The sequence below is a fragment of the Cottoperca gobio genome, chromosome 18 (genome assembly GCF_900634415.1).
Source record: "Cottoperca gobio chromosome 18, fCotGob3.1, whole genome shotgun sequence".
NCBI lineage: Eukaryota > Metazoa > Chordata > Actinopteri > Perciformes > Bovichtidae > Cottoperca > Cottoperca gobio.
This window is the reverse complement of record NC_041372.1, coordinates 3,474,577-3,493,609: the sequence shown is the minus strand read 5'-3', so window position 1 is coordinate 3,493,609 and position 19,033 is coordinate 3,474,577. Positions and strand designations below refer to the sequence as shown.

Here is a 19,033-nt window from a genome sequence, read left to right as displayed (position 1 = left end):
TTGAATCACTGGCTGGTTTCAAAGTCGTAAGAATAATTCGCTCTCTCTCGCCGTTCCTGTTCTCTCTCTTTCGCCCTTCCTGTTCTCTCTCTCTCGCCCTTCCTGTTCTCTCTCTCGCCCTTCCTGTTCTCTCTCTCGCCCTTCCTGTTCTCTCTCTCTCGCCCTTCCTGTTCTCTCTCTCTCGCCCTTCCTGTTCTCTCTCTCTCGCCCTTCCTGTTCTCTCTCTCTTCCTTCCTGTTCTCTCTCTCGCCCTTCCTGTTCTCTCTCTCTTCCTTCCTGTTCTCTCTCTCTCTCTCTTCTCTCTCTCTCTCTCTCTCTCTCTCTCTCTCTCTCTCTCTCTCTCTCTCTCTCTCTCTCTCTCTCTCTCTCTCTCTCTCTCTCTCTCTCTCTCTCTCTCTGTGTTTTGCTCTTTCTCTGAACTGTATGTTAAGATTGTTCCTTTTAGTGCAGAGCTGAAGCTTTGCCCCATTTTTCTACTACAAGCTATTAGAAGTGTAAAAGAGTTGAGATTAGCAATTAACCAACAGCACGCCTGCAAATGTGTTCTATATGGTGTTTGTGATTTTATGGGATAATTAGCTGCGCTGCTAGATGAAGTTTTTGTGTGAAACATATACAATTAATATAAACACTGAATACAATCGGTGAAGACGCCCCCTGCTGGCCATTAGAAAGAATGCAGGTGTAAAACATTTCGACGTTGCCCCTTGTTTATATCATCACAGTTACCGGCGGCTGCATATTATTGGCTGTTTATGGGTTTAAAACAATTAAGATACTCACAAGTGCACACATAGTGGACAATAAACATGTATTCACTCAAACAAGAAGCGCCGGACATGGAAGTATACTTGTGTGTTTTGCCTACAGGCACACAACAACATGCATTCAGTGAAGGATGCCAATTCAAATGAACACACGCGTACTACACACATACAGGATGAAACACACTGGGGGAGTCTTTGCTCAGACTACATCCAATTCTTTGTCTGACACACACACACACACACACACACACACACACACACACACACACTGCAGTCTTATGAAGTAGAAAACCCATTTCTGCCCCGACTACCTTTTTGGAAGGAGTGAGAACGAGGGAGTGAAACAGGGAAGGATGGCGGGGGCTGTGTGTTCTGAGTGAGGCAGCTGTGGTGAGAGCATAGAAGGAAGAGAAATAGCATATGGCCTGATTTTATGTCCAAGTTACATATCGTGTATCTGTTTATCTTTTCTGTGTCTGTGGCTCCATTTGAGACATTAACGACGACAAATATTGGAGAAACAAGGATGCATACGTTTAACATAACATTAGAATCACTGAAGACATTCAAGACACTTCAACGTACATTTGATCTGGGATTAAACTCCGTATTTAATTTTACGGTGCACAAAAGAGTGCGTCAGTCCAACCTTATGAAATCGCGAGACCCTGTATCTCCGATTAGATGGCAACAATTGATATTTTCTGTTCAGGACATGGTTGTGTTCAGAGACGATGTGGTTGGCCAGGCTCAGTGTGTTATTACGACAGGCTGATGCATGACCTACAATCATTGAGCAGATTTTCATTTGGTGTATGCACCCCCCCTTTGTCCAGCTGTGTGTGTTCTGCGGTGCGCTTTGATCACAGGGAGCTGTATTCATTTACTGCTGATCATTTTAAAGACAACAAGCTCATTATGCCTCCATTACCGCTGACAGAGTGAAGGGGGAATGAGGGCAGGTCGAGAGAGAGAGAGAGAGAGAGAGAAATGAAAGCAAAGTGGATGAGAAAGGGAAGCCATGACTGGCTGACTTACCCAAAAATGAGGAATAATACTCTATATTAAGAGAGATTTAGGAAAAGGGATGATCGGTGAAAAGACGGATATAAGATCAGGGAGGAGCGCGGGAAGGAGGGCGAGCCTTAACATGAATCAGGGCGTAAGTAAGATGTATAAAGAGGGATATTAGAAAAGTGGGAGCAGTCAGATGGAGTGGTAATGGGAACCTTTCAGAATAAGACCGTATTGACATTTTGACTGGCAGCGTGTGCGATTATTTGAATTCCCCACACACACATACACATACACACACACACACACGCACGCATCACTTTATGGGATATAAAGTTTCAAGTGAAGTCGCGAGGCCTTTCCAGTTTGTCTTTTTGCTCAAGGGAATCAGCATTTGACGAGCATGTTTGGGAGTGATTACTAATAAAAATGTAATTTGCAGCAGATTCTTGATTTCGTGATGCTTGGAGCAGTAAGTCAGTTATACAGGCGCCGCCTCACGCAGCAAAGCACTTCTCTGTTTGACATTCTAGGCTCGGTTGCAGGGATATGAAACAAAACGTTTTCACACGTGGAAGTCAGCTGTCAGTGACATTTCATAAAAGGCCAAAGTTGAGCACATCTGCAGGAAACCGGAGGAGAAACTTTAAAGCTAAAGAGACGGGAAGCACAGATGGACAGCTAAAGGTTACAGGCCAAGGAGGGAAAGCAACAGGAGAGAAAAAGATGTTTAGCTGTCATCAAACCAACGACACATCCACAAACGTATACTTTCCCTCTATAGCAGTTTATCTGATGTCATAAATGTGACAGTTTAGTTTAGTTTCCTCGCTGGCAGCCAGTCAGCCCACTTCCTCTGAACCGTGCGCTGTCTTACTTTCTGTCTCTGTCCCTTCAGTACATCTGAAGTTATGGCAGCACTTTGCACTTGATGTCTTTTTTTTATTTTTTATTAATTGATAGTAAACATCCAATTTTACGAGCCCGTTATTCTGTGAGTCCACACGTGGACTGTAAATTCCTGTAAGGTGTCTTCTGTGGCTGTATTGATTTAGAATCTGTCTGTTGCCTTCCCTCTCCCTCTCTGAGTGCACTTTATGGCTGCGTTGCTTCCAGACTATGTGCAACATTACACTGCTGGCTGACGGCCTTGCAGCTTCCATTTGGTTCTCAGGATCTCTCAGTAATGGGAAAGCAATCGACTAATCGATATAGGTTTTTGTATCCACATCATCGCTGATGTGTCATGATTGTGACATCGCAGTTTGTCTGCAGCTACAGAATGACTGAGTTGTCAAACAAATGGCTCAGAATAATGCTGTCTGTGTCTGTCAGCGGCTCGTTACATAAATGTGATGGCAACAATGTGAACGAGCACCGCAGTCACTCTGAGCCAGCGACGCTTCTCTCTGGACTTCTGACCAATTTAGGATAAATGAATGAGAACAAATAAAAAATCTTCGTAAAACAATTCTTTCCAGTTTCACCAACGAGCATTTACACATTTACAAGATTTCTAATTTCTGTGTCTAAGAAAGGAATTTAAATGTATTAAATTTAAGATCTTCTCGTTTTTTACTTGGAAAGTTAAGTTTATTGTGCACATCTTGTTTATGGTAAAGATATGCGTTATTGTTTATATATATATATATATTGTTAGATTTATATGGAAATGCACGTTGCTATAGGCTATAAGCCGTCATTTTGACATTTGATTGTCACATCTTTTGATTTGTTATTAAATACTCTGCTTTAGAGTCGGTTACTTTATGTGACACATTCAACACAAACCGTCTGCATTGATTGTAAAGGTTTCAGCAACACCAAGTTAAATACATGTGCTGTTTGCCTTCTGTCATTTATTTACACCCGTCCAATTCATGTCTCAATTAAGATTAGTTTATAATCAAGTGCAAATTTGTAATGGCATGCATCCACGTGTTTATGCATCCACAAACACTTTACCGTCATGCCTTACTTTCCTGGGAGAAAACTGTGGCTGCCAAAGCGTGGGGACGATTCCACAGAGCGACGTATAGATCTGCTGATCAGACATCTGATGAGGTGATGTGCCCACACATTCAACATGTTTTAAAGTCACAGCTGCAATACATCGCAGCTGTTTGTGAATAAAGCTATACAACATGTGGATGTAGCGTACAGCTGTGTGGATGACAAAAGGTCGTCACTTTAACAGATTGATGAAGTCACACATGCCATGTCTGAAAAAGGCTTTTGCTGCTCCACACTCGTCTGTAGTCTGTAGTCCCGTGGACATGAGTCGCGCCCATCATCTGTTCAGCTTTCAACTTTTCAACCGCTGCTTCTGGTGGCCCTTTATTTCATCCCTCTTGCATCACACGCTTCGGTCATCATTCATCCCCCGGCCGGCAGGTTCTCTCGCTGTGAATCTACAGGTGCTGGGATTTTGCTTGTAGCTCTTCATGGTCATTCTCTAATTATCTCGACGTCTCTCCTTCAATCTTCTGCTCCTTCTAGTTCCAATTACTTTGTTCATGTTTCCGAACAGCCATCTGCTCTGTTCAGCGTCTCCCTTCCCTCATCTCTTCCTTTCTCTCTTCTGTCCTTCTGTCTAATCCGTGCGTTGCTGTTCTGCCATCTGTCAATCTGTGACCTTTCAGTCACTCTTGACACCATTTCTTTTTTTATTCCATTCCTTTAAAACAATTTTAGATGAAAGGGTTATTTTTCTGAAGTCTTAACAAATGTAAATGTAGAGAAATAAGAGTGTTGAAAGTGGAGTGAAGGACGCCTGCCACTTAAGGCGAGATGACGGTGTAGAAAGAAGTAAACGTTTTGATTTGTAGCCACGCAGAGGAAGAGAAGAAACAGATGATGTGAGGAAGGATCAGAAAGCAGTGAACAGAGGGAGGGAGCAGCAACCAATGGCTGGTGTTTGCCACGTATTATATCCACCTCTGAATAAAGCTGCAGCTTGGCATTACAGTGGTGTAATGAGTAAGAATGCATTCCTTTCAAGTGAAGGACCCGCGGCCAACCTCCTGTGTTGGCATTCATCTCTTCTCGTAGCACTACAAGGCTGACGTTTCTTCCTAATGAAATAACAGTTCATCCAATGGTATCCAAGCCAGTGAACAGTGCACCTTCTAAACTTCAGCATCTCAAAGCATTGAACACATCTGCTTCATTAAAGGGGACATATTATGCTAATGTTTGAGTTTCTACTAGAACTTGTTGACTGGTTGTCTTCACAGTTTGTTGGTTGGTAGTCGCTGCTTATGTCCCTTTAAGTCTCGTCTGAATTTGTAACGTCAGAAGATCCTGCCTTCTTCTTATAAGACGTACTCGTGTGTCGATCATGTTATGGGTTTTTGGTCACTCTTGTCTTTCTTCATTAGTATTTGCGTTGCGTTGCGTTGCCGACGGCTTAAGCAGCATGGAGAAGTAGATCCACAGTTGCAAAGCTCGGGTGTTCTGGTTTCAGACTGAGAACCTGTTTGTGTGCGTTATGTAATACGCATGTACCACACACACACTTATACATGGGCTAATGTTTGCATCAATTCAGGAGGGAGTCGTGTCCCGTCTCAATATTTTCCCATGGGAAAATAATAAGCATCAATGTATTGTGGTTCTATCTCTCCCATTCATATCTGTGAACGTTTGTATCCCTCATACTTATCCAACAGTATGTTTCCAAATGTGATGACCAAACATGTCCTCTTTACGTCCAGCAAATTATTTCGCATATAAATGGATCTGAAAGTGCGGAAAACAGGATGTGGAGAAGGAGGGAAGATGACCTGAATCTTTTATTATAGAGGCGGAGAGGCGTGATTTAAAGAGGGAGACATAAGTGATGGACTTAAAGCCTGCAGAAGAAGTGAAATGAAGGGATGAATACATGAATGTAAATGGATGGAGAGAGATTCTGGTCAAGGTCCTTCCATTACAGCGGGGATGAATGGACGTGTGGGTGCATATGTGACTGAGTGTGTGTGTGTGTGTGTGTGGGCGTACACATGATTGTGTTCATTTGTTGTCTTCTTTAGTCAATGTATGTGACATGTGTGCAGTACTGTTTATATGTGTGTGTTCTTTCGGTTGTGTACATTGTGTGTGTGTGTGGTGTTTGGCTGGGTGCTCTGGCAGCTCCCTGCAGCACAAGGATTAGAGACGTGGCACCACTGTAATGGAGCCGATCTATGTGTGAGTGTGTGGAGTGTTTGTGTTATTCTGCGGTTGTATCGGCCGTGAATCGGATGGGAGGTGTGTGTGTGTGTGTGTTGCTAGTCTGAAAGGGAATTGGATCAGATTACAGAACATCTTGGCACCAGATTAACTTCAATCCCCCGAGCGAGGAAAGAAATGAAAGAAAGGGAAGAAGTGAGTTGAAGGGAAGCGGTGGCAGCAGTGATGTTTGGATGAGACGCGCTGTAGGATCTGGTTATGTAATCACTTCTGCATAATGTGACTGTGCCTCTAAGGTTGCTGTGCGTGGCACCTTTTTAAACAGCTTTTCATTTCCAGATTGTGATCCCCTAATGTATTGTACAGAAAGAAAACAAAAGACTCCGTCTGTGTGATCGGCCTCTATTTCACAGCAGTGACTGTTACTGCTGCTGTTCCCAAAATGAGGCCACATGTGCCATAAACTCTGATGCTGTCATAAAGACGGCAGCCCTCCTCCTCTCCCCACTGTGTGCACTTTTCCCTTGGCCTTTACTGAAAATCAAGATGTAGTGATTTCCCCCATCTGTGTTTTACTCGTTCCCCCCCTTGGCAACGCCAGAAGCTTTTCCTTTGTATATTTAGTTAAGGTGCTGTAAAACAACTGAGCGAGCCCCCCTAAAGGATAAGTCCTGTGTTTAATGCATGTGAGTATTGTCTAGTATTAATTATTCCTCCTGTCCAATACTGCTCATGGTGTCCAATACAAATATTTTTTTAAAAACAATGATCTGAAACCAGTAGACACTTTGAAACCATGAAACATTGTAATGATGGAATAAAGCAGCTGTGAGTTGTGACAGAACTCTTTTGTACGTGATCAGGTTAAACACGCGTTCATCCAACGATTAAATGAAGTTGCAGAATCATTTAACCTGCTGGTGTCAGTCCACTGGTGCTGAATGTCACTCTGAAGTAAACCGACACACACACACACGCACACAGATAGCCACTTAACAGGTCAGTACCATCAATTGAACCATTGATTTGATTTGTTCCCGGTGCTGCGTGACGCACATCACACTTAGCGCTGGGCAGCATGCACTACATTACTCTGACTGCCCCTGGACATGTCATGACCCAGCATGCACTGCTCTCTGGCAGTTGGATGTGGGTTATTGAGGCACATGGCAGGGCACCGCTCTAATCGCGCTGTGCAGTGACTCATCCATATTGTTTTTCCTCACAGGACTTGCATGTAGTGACGGCAACCCTGCAGCCAAAGAAATAGTTTCTTTCTTTTTTAGACAGTAAGTGTAGTGGGAGTGCCGACATGATGACCACTGGGGATGTGTGTGTGTCTGTGTGTGTGTTGTTTTCCAAGCAGTGTAATTGAATTGAACATTTCTGAGAGACTATCTTGAAAGCTTCTGCATTTCTTCTCCCCAAGACTAATCAAAACCAGTTTTGTATTCAGTTACTTGTTTCTGTACTTTGAGTTCAAATAGAAAAAAAGATTGTTATGCTTCGCACCAAGCCTCATCTGCTCACATTCTCTGTCACGGCACAGATGAAACCGCAGGAAAGGCCCTCAAATAAAGATGAGGCTTGAGACTCAGACTCATGCAAAGTTAATCAGAGCTAACATGACCCAATGTTCTGCTGGCAAGAGCTAAAAAACTGTAATAATTAGCAGTATGTCGTACGTCTCTTTGAGGATGGAGTGATTGAGGAATATGTAAGTGGGGTGGAACACAGAGTAATCTATGGCTGGTGTCTTCATTCTGCATCATTAACACAACGTCCTGACACATCAAGGCCAATCACGATGTGCTGATTCAAAGCAGCAAAAGGGATCTCATTGTTAATGTTGCTACACGTACAAGAGTCCGTGCAACTTAAACCCCACACATCACTCTGCTTAGGCAATGAAGATTAAGATTAGCCGACAGTGCAGTGTCGGCAGAAAACATGACTACGCTCACACAAAACACTGCAAACAAAAGGGACAGCGTGAGCGCTTCTCAAAGCCGCCGTGTTGAACCTCTTCAGGGTTACAGAAGACGATTGTAAAGCGCAAACACTCAAACGTCCAGTTTGCTTTCACACTGTTTTATTAATCGTGCACGTAAACTAAGTCAAGATGTGAGATTCAACAAAAAACTATGTATAAAGGTAAAAATAAAGATGGTTTGTTTGAGAGCGGGTGCGATGACGGGCCTTCTATATGAAGCTGCTGCACGGGAACATTAATATTAGTAATTCCTCGACTGCTGGAAGGTTTCCACTGCAGTGTATTGGAGACCGACTGGCATCGACACATTTAACCTCATAACAGCGACACTGTTGAGTTCTCAGACTGTGGGCTGCCAAGTCATTTTGAGACTCTTGTGATAATTATCCTTCCGGAAATAATGACTTGACATGTATAAGGTAGGTCAGCAGAAACATTTCTGGCCTTAATTCCAGGACGGCGCTTCACTGCACCTTCCTGTGTTGAAAGATGAACCCAACGACGCCGGATGTTATTGACAGAGTGGGACGAAGATATGAAGGGCAAGCCAAGGCCAAGTGCAAAACATTGTGTGTATCCACTCTGTGATTCAGATCCGCCTAGCGGCCTCTGCGTCTCCCTTCCGTCACGTTTCATGGAAATCGGGGCCGCAGTTTTTCTGTAACCCTGCTGACAAACACACAAACAAACTGGAAACGTAACCTCCCTGGCAGAGGTAATACAAATGACCTTTCTTTACGATCTGGCTCTTTGTGCCGTCTCTACTTTCCTTCTTGTTAATGACAATAATTTGCAGCACAGGGAACTCTGAGTAATGTTCTGTCACAGTCCGTCAGCTGTGGAGCAAGTGGAGAAAACAGTCACTGTCATTGCATTTGAATTTTGACATTGTGTAACAACATTGTGCGCAAATGATTTTAAGCTGAAGTGGTTGGAGAGGGAGAGTGACAGTCCCGCCATCATTGAAGCACTCTGCTATTCTTCCCCTCACTGATTTACTCCATCTAATCCTCTTTCACTCTGTTCGTCTTCTTGTCCTCTCGCTCACTGAAAACTGTGATTCCTTGTGTCTGTCTTCATTTGATCAATCCATCAATCTTTCTTTAACTCCCTCCCTTCCTCCAAACATCCATCTATATTCACCCGTTTTTGTCCCACTACTCATGAACTGTTCTTTACTTTGTTTCACTCTTGCGCTCTCTCTGTGCAGTACAGTACCAGCGATCTGTCTCATGTCACTTCCTATTCAAAGCCACACACCCGTGCACATTCATCAGTGCTGCGAGCGTTTAAGCACGGTCCCTCACACACCGTGGTCAGCTGCAGGGAGCCAAATGTACATTATGCTTTTTTTTTTATAAATACAGTGTTAGGATGCGTGTATGCGGCACCACCGGTGACCTCTCCTTATGCTAATGCAGCCCATCGCCTTGTCTGTCAGACCTTGTAAAATGGAGACCGCTCAATCTGTTACACTGGCTGCGCCTTCACTAAGTGTGTGTGTGTGTGTGTGTGTGTGTGCGCAGTATGGAGTGACACACATTGTGTGCACTAAAAGCAGTGTTCTCTCAGATCCTTAAAACATCAAAGGCATTGATTTAATCTAAAATAAGGACTTAATTGGTATTAAAATGTCTTGAATCAATCTTTCAAAAGTCTTAGAAATGCTAAGACATGGGAGGATTTTCTGATTAGTTTTTTGCATTGTAAAATCTATAAAAATAATTAGTAAATTATTACCAAATTTGTCTTGCAGTAAAGTCGTGTGTGTGTGTGGAGCCTGGAGTGTAGTACGGTCTGTCACTGGTCCAGTTGATCAATGAGGCCTTGAGTACTTGCTGAATGCATTTTTCATCAAAGGCTGTACAGGACGGACACACACACACACACACACACACACACACACACACACACACACACACACACACACACTGAAAAATCTGGCTGCAGACGGAGGAGGCCAAGAGAAAGGTGACTCCAACTGAGAGTGTGTGTGTGTTTAGAAGAGACCTTCATCCCCCTTCTGGACAGAAACGTTCATAAATTCTAAATGTATTTAGCGCTCTGATAGATTGAAACAATAACCGTGTGTTATTATTTAACCAACCACATGGTGTTTTATTCGTGCACACTGATGAGATTGATCGTAAACACACGACTTATTAATAATATTGTATTTACAATATTATTAATAGGCTGATATTTATACTATATAGGCTACATGCCATGATTTATTGTGTGTGTGTGTGAGACTAATCTCTTTAAGAACTCTGCTGACTGAGTCTCTATTTTTACACAGATGATGTTTTACGAGGTTACAGTGAATATTAATCTGTTGCATGTGTTTGGTACTTTGCTCCTCACCTGCGTCTAATTTCCTCTCGAGATGATTTTTCTTCACAACCACCGTATAATATAATTAATAAGAGTCTGACTCACGAGCTCTGCGCAGGTGTTGGACAACGAAGGTTTACACACCTCTGTATTATATCCTCAATGGATTGTCCAAATCTCCAAACCTTTAGGTTATTTAGTTTGTTTAGTTTCCAAACTTTAATCGCTGCATTTATTTGTTATTTCTTTAGCTTGCGGCCATCTTTGTCTCTGCGATCCATCCCTCTCTCCTCTGCACATTTGATTGTCTTGACATTTATGCTCGCTGAATGTTGCGATCCTTGGCTGGTTGAACAAGTAAAGACTTAAACGTGCATGCTTCAGTTTAAAGAGTGAAGGTTCAGATCATTGACTTCCTGCTGAGTGTTCGTCACACATTCTTAGAAAGATATACTCAACGCATTGCCTCTTCTCGAGTTGTTCACATCTAGACTTTTCTGTTTTAGACATTTGATTGCCCGCGGCCCTCTAACTTCACCCTGACGTCGTTTTTCCAATATTTCCTTCCCTCAAAACGTGTTGCATTTCATCGTGTTGCAACGCTTTGACTACAGGAACCATCAGTGATGTCTGGATCTGAGCGTCTTCCATTGGTTAAATTGGTGAAAATGTTTGGAACACCAATCGGATTGCTTTGCTCAAATCATCCGTGTAATTTGTGTAAAACCTGCCTGGTCTCAAAACGAAGTGATGATTCATTGTATTTATATAACATGTGCAGAGAATTCACACTCTGCATGCATCTCCTACTGGGCTAAATTAAACTGGAGCTGAGACGAGCCAAAGTGGAGTTTTGACTGATGAGTGAGGAAAGCGGCGGTGTCGTCTGCTAACGTGCTAATCTCTCGCACAACGATCACGCATTCAACTTCTGACGGAGTAACACGATATCACATTCAGGGAGATCCAAACTTAGCAAAGCAAACTAATTATAATGATAATGATTATATACGGAGGATTCTTTTTTTCTTCCTCCGGTAAATGAATAATGAGCTATAGAAAAAGCAGTACATTGTATTTTAAATGGCACATTTGCACACCACAGCCGATCAAAGGGACATTTCTGTTCAACCAGACGTGAGAAACATGGTTCGTCAGACTAAATGGAAGTCCTACATCAAGGGTGCCTTTAAAAAGAAAAATCGTTTTTAGAAGCTTTTGAGTGTTTCTTTCCAAACTGAAAACAAAAATAAAATGCATTGACTGAATGTTTTGAGAGGCTTTTATGAGCATTTTGCGTCTGCAGTAAAGCTCCTGCAGAAAGGAGCATGAAAGTGTGTGTGTGTGTGTGTGTGTGTGTGTGTGTGTGTGTTTGTTTGTGTGTGTGTGTGCTCTGATCCACATGTTGTTATTTATCTCATCACATTCTTCATGTCATTCTGTTCCAGTGCTATTTCTGCCCATGCTATAAATGACATGCTGTTTATTCCATACGGGTCTGTTGCTTTAAGACGGAGATGCGATTGTAAGCTCAGAGAAAGCTCGACGTTCGCCGATCTATTCCTACGAAACTCTTTTCAAAAGAAGTTCTTACAAACCTACGAGTTGTGCACCTTTCAGGTTACTGGTGTGTATGTAAATATGAGTGACAGTATTGTAGTTCAGAGGACATATTATCGTCCCCTCCAATACCTGAGACTAATCTCTGTACATTTATCGTACGTGACACTGATTCTGATTGCAGTGTGCAAAAGGGCTTTTATGATGATGAGCTTTCAATAAATCCTCCTTGATTAATGACCTAATTATTGCATTGCAGGAAAATGATGAAAAACGCTCTCCTCCGTCTATACCAATAAAACATAAAGCTTATTTTCTGGAGCCGTATTTGCACGGAGAGAGCGTCGTGTTTTTGTTTTCTGGCTTCATGGCTCATTAAGATGACCGAGTGCTCCTTCTTGACTGTTTACTCAACTTTCATTATTATTTAGAGCTGTAAAAGTGCTTTCTCCTGGTGTTTCCTGCAGGTGGGCTACGAGAACGCCGGGACCGTGGAGTTCCTGGTCGACAGACACGGCAAACACTTCTTCATCGAGGTCAACTCTCGACTTCAGGTTGAACACACGGTCACCGAAGAAATCACGGAGTAAGTAGCAGATGTTTACTTGTGCGGCTGGGTCGAGGCAGGTGGGCAGCTGCAGGTGGTTGTCTTTCTGTGTCTTTGTCTGGTAACAGCTGTCCGCCCACATGTGTGCAGCTTTAAGGTTAGATGGTGAACATGGGAGGAAACGGGATGTGTTTGCAAACATAGTTTGATCGGGACTATTTAGCAGGATTACTCGGTGACTTTTGATGCATCGAAATTCAGAAGCTTCATGAACACATTGGTTGTACAGATATATACCGTGATGACACAGACAAAGGGTGTCATCTTGACTCTTTTTGCGTTGGAAGATCAAAATGAAAATCTAGAAAATAAAATGTGTTTATTCGCCCAGCAAGAATTTGTGAGACGGAAGCAAAACAAGAAAAGAAAAACGGACAGATTGCAGAAGGAGTTGGTAGAAGGCTGACGAGTACAAAGAGGGGAAGGGAGACTGGGAAAGAGAGGAGAGCAGAACAGGTGGGATCATTGAAGAGAGAAGGTGAGGTCAAAGGGAAGCCGTGAGAAGAGAGCGAGGATGATGAAAGATATAAATAGCATTCCGCTTCACTGATGACCTGTGAGATTTGCTCGGCTGAAACAACACAGATGGGTCTCACACGAATACAAACACAAACAGCCAGGGACAGGTCCATCAGCCCTCCGGTCACACCCTGTTCAGCACTGACACACACACACACAGACACACAGACGCACACACACACACACACACACACAGACACACAGACACACAGAAAACCACAATTACGCAAATTCATATGAAATCCTCGGCATAATTAGCTCAATTAATGAATTAAGCTGACACACTAACAAATTAGTGCAACTAATATGGGACGTGATGGGCAGGGGGAGATCTGCATGGAAACAAAATGATTTCACCTGTTCCTATGGCAACCAAACATGACTGACAACTTTGTGAGCTGCATTTATTATCCGCCTCTACGCTCTTATTCGGCTTCTTTCATCTCCTCTGACTTTGTTTTGTTGCTTTTACGCAGCGAAGCTCTTCTTCATGGTGATGTATTTGCATCACAAGACGAAGCTCGGGATGTGTGCAAAGACTCATCAGTAAACATTGAAGTGCTGGCGAACATTAAGTCAAACAATCAGCGCTCGCAACAAAGAAGTCGATTTTGTTTTCCCAAACCGCTCATTTGTGTTATTTTGAGTAAAGCAGTGTCTGCTTTTAAGAATGTCCCGTCAGTTAAGCTCTTTAAATATTTATACGTGTCTGAAAATGTGAGTAATGTGACTTGATATTAATGATCTGAAGGACAAATGTCAGCGCAATTATATTATCGCAGTCTTTATTGATCTATTTATCCAGGCTGTAGTTTTCCATGATGCTAAAGAGACACACACCTGCCTTTGGTTCTTCATTTGCATTTTTAAAAGTTGTGTGTTCTCCCACTCGCCTACCTGCTCCTTCTTGACTCAGAGGGGGCCGTGGCACCTCAGTTGAGGAAACATGTTATTAAATAAATGGTTAGTGGATTAAAAGGCCCCTTAACACTCTTAGTGCACCCACACAGGTCACTTACTTTGGCTGATTAGACATCTTCCCAGGACTGCGTGGGCAGACGCTCTCTGACTCTCCTGCTATCTTTGTTTCTCTCGTTATGATCGGCCATATTTCAGCTTTACGATTCCATAAAGAGTCAATACTGCACCTCGGCAAATCCCCAGTGTGGCTCCACCCAACGCTTTCAGCAGCTTCAATAACTGAACACACCGGAGTGGGTGTGCAGGCGCAGAGAGTTTAAAGTTCCCCTGAAGTCCAAAATGGTTTTAGTATTTCACTGGTCATCACCCGTTTGTCTCCGTCTGGTTCCTTAAGCAACGCTAGTTTAAACGTTGCTCGTGGTCAGGGGAACTTGAAGAGATGAAGTGATGCCTACTCTATAAGTAAATATACTCACTTATTCATTCAGTTGTTTTTCCAGCCAGCTGTATGATAAACGCTTTACATCCTTACACACAGTTGTTCTTATCATTGACTGTTCAGCTTTAATTCACATTTGACTGTGTAATCTCTTTCATCCCTTTTATTCTCTTTGTAGAGTGTTCCATGATTCTTGTGTGTCTAATATCTTCAGTTTTTCTTCATTGTTTTTCATGAAAAACTCAAATGTGCAGCGCTCCGCTGTGTTTTCTTTCAGGAAGCAATAGTGTAGGAAGAAGATGGAATATTTAACTATCATAAATCATGTATTTCATGTGCACAGAGGAGATAGATCTACTGTGTAAACTTTCCAGAATTGCCTTTCTTTTCTATTACTGCTAAGCAACGCATTGTCATATTAAATACATTAAAAACATCTAAAAAGGGCTCAAATGAAGGACGAACTCGGGCAATATCACACTTACATATTCATCCGGTTCAACTCACCGAGGATGTCGTGCTGGATTATTCGTGAGGAAACATGAGATGGAAAAGATTTTGACTTCACATTGTGCATCAATAGATGTTCCTTGAATTCTGCCTTTTGTTCCTCCTCCTACCCTCCTTTTGTTCTTCTATATCTCTCCTCCTCCTCCTCTTTATGCACTTTTCTTTCACTGTAAAACGGCTTTTGTTCCTGCTTACGCACATGCATGGGCACACGCTCAGGTACACACTCGCCCTGCAGTCCTGTCAGAGAGACAATTAGTTGATAGAAAGTCATTATTACTGATCCTCCACTCCAGTCACGCACCAGTTTGTCAAATCCTCTTTGTCCTGCAGAGAGAACCTTAAATCACTGGGAAAATGTGACGTTTTGGGGAATTGGGGTCATTTGTATCTGCAGGAGAGCAGTAATTACTCAAATCTGTGCAGCGTCCTGCATGAAACGCCACATGTGGAAAGTTTCCACTGTCACAAGCAACACTTTTAATTTGCAAGAGCGTTCATGTCAGGCTGAGGTTCAGCTCCAAGCAGCTGAAGTATCTGAGGGCCGGAAACAGAAACGTGACGTGCATCTACATTGCAGGAGACGTGTCCCCTTTATGGGACACGTGTTACATTAGAGTGTAAATGACTAGTGTGGCTTTATTTGAGTTGATCCTTTAGTCTTTCACTCCCAATCTGAGCTTTGTGGACACATTCTTGTGTTTCTGTGTTTGAATCTGACTCGTACTAATAGACTTGCCAGTGAGGTATTTTTCATACTGAGTTTGTGAAACTCCCCTTTAAACCTCCCCCCCCCCCCGTCCCCCCCGTCCCCTCCTGTTTCATCACTTTCTTGCTTAATTCCCTTTTCATCAATCATTCCCTTTGCTAGCTTTCTCCAACCTGGCTGCAGTTGAGCCTCGGCTTCTTCCCCTTTCATCTTTACTCTCTCCGTCTTTGTCTTCCTCTTTCCCTCCTCCTGCAGCGCGGTGTTGGGAAGAAGTGACTAGACTAGACTCGGAACACAAAGCTTTGGACTCCACTCGGGACTTTTTAGCCGAGACTTGAGACGTACTTGTGACCTGCTAAACATTGCTTTTGATCCACGTCTGTAAGAAGAGATCACAGAAATGGGCAGAAATCTTAAAACCAGGTTTAATCAGCTGTCCAGATACAGACTGCAGGTTGGCGCCACCTGTAAATGGGCTCTTAGCCGTTTCCCCCTCAATGAGATGCTCTGTGGAACAGATTCCCTCACTTTGATGTTGGTGTGTGTGTGTCTGCATGATGTGCAGTTTGTACTAACTGTTACTAATAGGATGCTATCTGCAGTGAGGGTCATCGTACACTCTGATATCAAAGTCTCCTTTAATCCATCCCCTCTTCCCTGCCACCCATCCATCACCTCCTTCATTCCTCCCTCAGGTTCTCCCCTTCATCTGTCTGTCCTCACCTGACTCGCCACATCCGTCTCTCCACCTCTGACCGCTTTTCCATCTCTCTCTCTCTCTCTCTTCCTCGCACCACTGCCTCCCGTTCCGTCTCCCTCTCTCCCTCCCGTCCTTTCAGCCCTGTCAGTTTCTTCCTCCGTATGTCACTCCTTCTCTCCCCCTCTCCCTCTCATCCATCTCATCGTTGTCACTCTCTCCTCTCATTTACATTCCTCCGCTCTCCCCCACACTTTGACATCTGTCCATGCATTTATCTCGCCCTCTCTCTGTCCTTTACTTCCCCTTTTGCTCATCCACTTTGTCTCACGCTTCATCTTTTCTTTGTCCCATTATGCACTCTCCCTTCTCCATCCCCGCTCCCTCAATCTGCCCTCTCTTATCCTGCTGTCCTGTCACTTTCTACCTCCGTCTGTTCCTCTTGCTCCATCCTTTTCATGTATTTGTACAGGTGGAAGGTAAAATGAAAAAAACCTGAAAGAAGGATTTTGAAGTCATTAAATGAAATGTGCAAAAGCAGCTGCAGAGACCAGCCAATGCGTTACAGCATTCAAGAACAAGAGGAACCTTTTCCATTATGATAACTCATATTCCACGTATAAAAGCATGATGACATGGGACTGGACATCTGGAACTGTAAATTCCCAGATTTTCATATGTGACGTAATCAAACCTTTTTAAATAAAGTTATTCTGACGGATGTAGTGTGTGACTAAATAAAGTCAGTACGGATCCTAAAAACATGTGTGATGTTGATTCCATGCCCAGAGGAACGAGAGGAGCTGCTTATAGCTCTACAAAATTTTATTTTATTTAATTTTCTCTTATTTATTGTTAAGTATGTTGATTTCTTGTATTTCTTAATGTGCGACATACGATGCATCTATAATGATCATGATGTAGTCGAGCTGTAATTGCAAACACAAACTGCCTCTCGTAAAGAGGAACAGCAGCTACAAGTCCAAACTTGCCACCTCAAACTTTACACACTTAGCGTTTATCTCTTCGCCATATGTCCTCCTCCCTTTCCTCCTCTTCCTCTCACACTCCTCCTTCACCTGTGCTTTTTCTTCCTCCACCTTCTCTCGACATCGCTTTGATTCATGTGTCATCGCTCGCTTCTCCGCAGTAGCTTGACAAGGTGGCATTCTTTTCTGAGAAGGCATCGTCTCACTTCTCGCTGCTTCCTTTGCTTCCGTTTCTCTCGCCGGCGGTAATGGATGCATGCACAAGTGAGGAGGCGGAATACCACAATTTATAATCGGAATGAATGCACACACACGCACACAGTGTCTCTCTCATTCACAGATGCACACACAAAATACGCCCCCGTATTCAAAAAAGGTGACACACGCATGCAGAAGGAAAAAGCGGTGCACAGGGACATTATTGGAATACCTATTCATCTGCCGTACTGAGTTCCTGCACAATAGAGGAGATTCTGTCTGTGTCTGCTCCAAGTCTATGCTACACAATGTGCCATACGTGTGTGTGTGTGTGTGTGTGTGTGTGTGAGGCCCTCGACTGTCTGAAAGGGATGAGTGTGAGACAGGTAGGCTGCCTCTGCATTCAGCTCCAGCTCTGCCTTTGAACTTCTCCTCTCAAGGTTCAATTTGTCCATAATTTAGCTGTAAACGATCTTTCCTTTTGTGTGTCTCCCAGTGGAAGCGTGCATTCAGTTTGTGTGCTTGTCGCCATCAAGGGACGCTGCGCAGATTAGTCGACAGGAGTTCTTTAGATCCTAAAGTGATGTAATTATACCCCCGGGCTCACGCTGTGCTCCGTGTGTGAATTTATCCCGAAGAGACGGCGAGGGATTGAGCGTGGGGCCATCTGTGAGTGTGCACGTGTGAGGGACCGATGCAGGACGCAAAAAGTTTAAGCACAAACAAAAATGATTATTTGTCCACAATTAGATCTCGAAAACGAGTCGACTACGGTAACGCCTGAGAAACATTTTATTTCCCAGAAGTCTTTATATTTCCCCGGCACACAGGAATCCTCCGCGTCTTGTTAACGCTCGCTGGGTTTACGTCTCTGACGGTCTGCTTAAGCTTCAGATATTATTTGTGAATCTACAAGTTGAAAGTTAAGTTTCAAAGATAGTTTGTCCGCAGCGTCTCACCTCCAGGTCCTGGACGTGCTAATAAACACTTGAGCTGCTACACTTCATGTCGTGAAGATCGCGTCGTATAATCGACGCGCTTCAGAGCCGCCAAACTGAACTGGAGTTGAGTTTGTCAAATGTTGAAAAGCTAATTTGAATGCTCTTTTTGAAGTTGATGGAGTTGATTTTACATTTTCAAAGCCCTTCTTTGGAAATGATAAAAGGAACATTTGCAAAATGATCTCATCTGAGGATCCTTCTCACGGTCTTCATCGATGAACTAACAAAATAGCTCTGAGCTGTTGACGGCAAGACTTCTCCACCAAACGAGCACTGTCTCTCCAGCTAACTGGCCGGTCCAATAACAGGATTTGAATCATTTTGACATCAGAATCCATATCCAGCACAACAAAGCAGTGCACTTTAGACACACACACACACACACACACACACACACACACACACACACACACACACACTCTACAGCGCAGCACAGAGGGCGTAGCGCTACAATAGATTGTTGGCATTTATCTTTCAAATGAAAGTGACATGATTCATTAACATATAATATATAACTGATACTGATGAAGTTTATTATTACTGAGTTTTGGGTTGAAGCCATGATATTTAGTGCAGCGTCTTTATTTCAGCTCCAGTTTGTT

At 43.2% G+C, this 19,033-nt stretch overlaps 1 protein-coding gene across 3 annotated transcripts in view; it reads left to right on the top strand.

Moving 5' to 3' along the window:
- pcxb (pyruvate carboxylase b) overlaps positions 1 to 19,033 on the top strand; it is a 248,890-nt gene that overhangs the window by 36,906 nt on the left and 192,951 nt on the right. For all 3 annotated transcript variants that reach the window (XM_029455184.1, XM_029455185.1, XM_029455186.1), the window contains exon 10: positions 12,309 to 12,427. In XM_029455184.1, coding sequence (XP_029311044.1) covers positions 12,309 to 12,427 — 119 coding nt within the window. The remainder of the gene's footprint in view (positions 1 to 12,308; positions 12,428 to 19,033) is intronic.